Source organism: Cynoglossus semilaevis, chromosome Z (assembly GCF_000523025.1).
Source record: "Cynoglossus semilaevis isolate Cse_v1.0 chromosome Z, Cse_v1.0, whole genome shotgun sequence".
Taxonomy (NCBI): domain Eukaryota; kingdom Metazoa; phylum Chordata; class Actinopteri; order Pleuronectiformes; family Cynoglossidae; genus Cynoglossus; species Cynoglossus semilaevis.
In genome coordinates, this window is record NC_024328.1 from 9,242,072 (window position 1) to 9,246,658 (window position 4,587).

Sequence of the window (4,587 nt, forward strand, 5' to 3'; positions counted from 1 at the left end):
CGTTCAGTGTGTTGTGTTTGAGTCAGTAACAGGGTTCAGGCCGTAGCCTGTAAATGGAATAGAGAAGACAAATGTCCTGTCTCTGCTCCATCGGCGCGGTGCGTCTGATCTGATGAGGATTGATCTTCTGTTCAAACCTGTAGTTGTCCCACCGTCAGAGATGGACTGAACTCTGTCTGTAAACACACATGAAGGAGATTCATTTGTTGTTTTCTTTCTTTCTTCAAAAAACACTGACCTGCTGATCCTGGATCAGAGAATCTAAAATGAGTCATTTGATTTCTGTTACACATTGCTGACCAGCTTTGGTACCAAGACTGACAGCAGAGAGTAAATATCTGTACCTGGTCGGTGTTTTGAAGTGTAAGATTATGATCAGATTACAGTCAGAGTAAGGTTTAAGGTTAGGCATACGGTATGTTTTGGGTGAGAGTAAATGGCTAGTACATGTATTAGGTCTAAAACGTTGTATATGTAGTGTTGCTGCAGCCTTGGTTGTGTGGCCCCTCCTCCTCGCAGCCTTAGAGCATAATTAAATGAATGCCACTTTCCTCTCCATCCCTCCTCCTCCTCGTCCTTCTTCTCCTCTACCTCCTCTTCCTCCTCCGTGTTCGTGACTGTGTTTTTGACTGTTGCATTAATCCTTTATTATACAGTATCTGGAAGGTGCCCGGTCATCAAAATATCATAACAACGAGACAAATAATCTGGACACTTCAGGGCTTATGGTATTTTTTTTCTTCTTTATGAAGCAAGGTTTCATGCAGACAGGAAGAGGTTTTAATTCTTTCAGTCCAGTGCTTAGACATGGGAACATTTCCTCTCACTGCCTTTTGTTGTGACTTATTCCTGTGCTCATTCCTCAAAGCGCAGAGTCACTACCTGTAGCAGCAGAGTTGATTCATCTTCACCCAGATCGTTACTCTTACTCCTCCTGCAGCAGTGGCAGCAGCAAATTCAATGTTTATGGGAGGAAAGCCATTTGTGGAGTCACTGTAATGATCCATGACACAGTGAAGTCTCCTGGTTATTCATACAGCGTATAGCGCCCCCTGGTGCCTGCAGGCAATATGTGCTAGATTTGGTGTATTTTTTTATATTCTATATCTTCTGTCATTCATGCTCATTAACCCTCTGATGTTTTTTCTCAGGTGGAATTGCAGGTGGAATAGAGATTTGCATCACGTTCCCCACAGAGTATGTCAAAACACAGTTACAGCTGGACGAGAAAGCCAATCCACCCAAATACAGAGGGATAGGTGAGTGTCTGTCTGTCTCTCAGCTTGTCTGTTCCTCGTCTCGTCTCTCAGGAGCTCGTTATCTCATTACCCATCATCCCCAGGTACATTCTAGATTCTGACAGGCTGTCTCTGGTACTTTTATGTTTCTCACATCAGACAAATACACACACACTCTCTGTGCAATGTTGGTCGAAGCCCTGATGTTTGGAGACCCCTGTAATGAGCGCCTAAGACAGCCGTTTCTTGCCCGGTTGTGGGTTTTTCTACCGCATTTGTCACAGACCACTGACTGACTTTAAAACTATCATTCACCCTGACCTCGAAAGACTGAGGTCAAAACAAACAACACTGAGAGACTTTAATGATCATATGTTGAAATTAATGCACCTTATAGTTTAAATTCAGTGCCAAACGTCCACCTCCAGAATTCCCATGTGACATATTGTTGTGTCCTGTTGTGGTGTTCCTCTGCTGTAGGTGACTGTGTGAAGCAGACTGTGCAGAGTCATGGTGTGAGAGGTCTGTACCGAGGACTCAGCTCGCTGCTGTATGGATCCATACCCAAGTCTGCTGTCAGGCAAGTACTGTATACACTGTCAGCTGCGGTAGAGTCAGGGCTCATTTGTTATTAACGATCTACCATTGTATTTATACATGATTATGATTTCTGAGCCTTGTGTTTATTAGTTCTAATCTATTTCACCTTTTTACATCTTTTCCTGTCTTTACACCATGTGGTACCGGACCCATTTACTCACACACTCCAATTTTTCAGTCCATTACCCATAATGCACGGAGTAAATGCCATTCTAGCCCTTAGTATAATTACATTATTTCTCCCACATCCGTGACATTTATTTCCAGACAGGTCTACACACACACACACACACACACACACAAGTTGAACAACACTTGTGTTGTGTATAACTACCATCTTCTTATCTGTTTACGGCTCCTATTCTATCTTTCTTTGGGCTACAGTGTATTTATTTGTTTGCGTGTTTCCTGGGAAGTGTAGTTTAGTTCTGATTGTTACAGCTGTAAGAAAAAAACTATTTTTCTTCCTTTTTATCATCCTCCATAAACCCCATAATACTCATGCCATGACTCACTGAGTAGCCATGTGATTTATAGAAAACCTTGGCTCAGTTCCACTGACCACATCTTCGTCTGGGTTTGATCTGTTCCTTGCTCCTCCTCCCTCCCCCCCGTCACACTCCCTCTCTCCCTCTTCACTCCTCTTCCACTCCCATCCCATTAACTGATTGCCTGTGCTCCATCCAGTGCCATAAATGTGCCGTAGGGATGTCAGGGACGTGGAGGAGACACAGTCGACCTTTTGTTACCCTTTACCCTTCGCTCTCATCTACACCCATCACCCGTTATGACTTTCTTTTCCCTTATTCAGCCCACTTTTCTAATCAGCAGAAATCCCCTTGTAGAAAGAGCCGCTAATGAAGATTGGACCCAGCTCCTCTGTCCATGACTCACCAGGGAAAGTTGTCCAAAACACCATGTGTCACATTCTAACTCAAAGAGCTCAGTAAATACAACCGAAGAAAAATTAGGGATTGTTTTTTCTTTTTTCTTTTTTTTTTTTTAGAGGAGCAAGGCTGACAGTACGTTCTTTCTAATGAGTTGAATATTTATTTTCGGGACAAGCGAAAGCACTTGTGAAAACTCTTTGTGCTGTAAACAAGTAAACCTCAGCAAGTACTGAGAGTCAAAACAAACGTGGTGGAAGAAGATTGAGGAGCAGATGTGGACGGTTAACGAAGGGAGAAAAAAAATGTTGTTATAGAAAAGCAGATGGAGGAGAGAAGGGATGTCATCTGATAGAATCTCAGACGTACCTGTGACGATGGCAGGTAAACAGTCTGGGCAGGACATGAGCATCCATCAGGAACAAGTGCCCGTCTGCCGAACGTAGCGGGGATGGAGGGTGGGGTGGAAGTGGGGGTTATGGATATGTTGCCTTCACCACAATTCAATTTCATCTATAAATAACCCTGCTTGTAACAGCCTGACAACATTTTGTGACGACACCACCTTTCCCCGCTCTCCTCTCTGTGGCCCATCCTCCACGGCTGCAGGAGTCGGTGCCTCCTTAAAAGCTGCTCTTTTATTGATGCAATTTTGTTATCAAAGTGCAATAAAAGAAAGGCCACAGGCACATCTCCAACTTGTGGGAATCAGACCTGAAAGACCTGAATCCGTTTGAATTATTTCCAATCAACTTAAAGTGTAGTGATAATTAATAATTCATGACAATTCATTTAACAATTCAGTTGCTAAGGAGATCCTTTTTTCCCCCAGCATAGTTCAGATGCTGACTCTGTTCTCTGCCTCCTCAGGTTCGGAGTGTTTGAATTCCTCAGTAATCATGCAAAGGATGAGTCTGGTCGTCTGGACGGCACCAGAGGTATGCTGTGTGGACTGGGCGCCGGGGTGTTGGAGGCCGTTCTGGTTGTTTGTCCAATGGAAACTGTTAAGGTAACAGAACAAATCAGTCATCTGAATGGATGGATTTATTTATTAAGTACAGTGGAACCTCAAGATTACAGCATAATCCATTCCAGGACCGAGCTCGTATCTCAAATTATTTTTTCCCTCTAAAAAACTCCCTCATTAGTGCTAATATCAATGGAAAAACCATGTTTTTAATTGCTATTAAGACAGACACACAAAAAAGGATTCCTGTGATATAAAATAAAATGTGTTTTTAATGATGAGTTCTTACCTTCGAGACAGACGATACAGTAGAGGCTAATGGAGACATGTGGGGAGGAGGAGGAGGAGGAGGAGCAAGGGAGGAAGGGAGGAAGGGAAGAAGGGAGGAAAGAGGGTTGGCCCGTACGTAGACACTTGATTCCGTAGCGTACCCACACAGCTAATGATTCGTTCACAGCAAAAGATTTTTTTTTTTTTTTCATATACTGATTTATTTTCTTTCTTTTTTTCTTTCTTATCTCACTCTTTGGCATTCAGTGTGGACAGCAAAGTAGAATTTTCATTGTACAGGGAAACCTGCTTTCCTTACTGTGCAGCAGCCAATAACATTATAATAATATTATATTATATATATATTATAATAAAATTAAATTATAAAAAGAGTCTGTCTTCGCACAATTAAGGCGGCGTGTAGTGATTGGAAGACCGAATCTTTTTATTGATTCGAATCTTTGAACCTCGAACAGTAAAATAAACGAGTCGTGAACGAATCTTGAACTAATCATTTCATTCGTTTTACAGCAGGTGGCGCTTTAGCCCTATTGTGGGCGTTGTAAAGAAGGCTGCGGTTCTCCGACACTAAATACTGAAGGCAACATGGTTTGCTTCCGCTGAC

At 42.6% G+C, this 4,587-nt stretch overlaps 1 protein-coding gene and 1 long non-coding RNA gene across 2 annotated transcripts in view; one reads left to right on the forward strand and one right to left on the reverse strand.

The window, feature by feature from the left end:
- LOC103397759 (tricarboxylate transport protein, mitochondrial) overlaps nucleotides 1-4,587 on the forward strand; it is a 13,019-nt gene that overhangs the window by 6,139 nt on the left and 2,293 nt on the right. The window contains exons 2-4 of the mRNA XM_008336129.3: nucleotides 1,152-1,259; nucleotides 1,719-1,818; nucleotides 3,596-3,734. Coding sequence (XP_008334351.1) covers nucleotides 1,152-1,259; nucleotides 1,719-1,818; nucleotides 3,596-3,734 — 347 coding nt within the window. The remainder of the gene's footprint in view (nucleotides 1-1,151; nucleotides 1,260-1,718; nucleotides 1,819-3,595; nucleotides 3,735-4,587) is intronic.
- LOC112486480 (uncharacterized) overlaps nucleotides 2,566-4,587 on the reverse strand; it is a 10,933-nt gene continuing 8,911 nt past the window's right edge. The window contains exons 2-3 of the long non-coding RNA XR_003048935.1: nucleotides 3,327-3,328; nucleotides 2,566-2,577 (exon numbers count right to left, since the gene is read on the reverse strand). This is a non-coding gene — a long non-coding RNA (uncharacterized LOC112486480). The remainder of the gene's footprint in view (nucleotides 2,578-3,326; nucleotides 3,329-4,587) is intronic.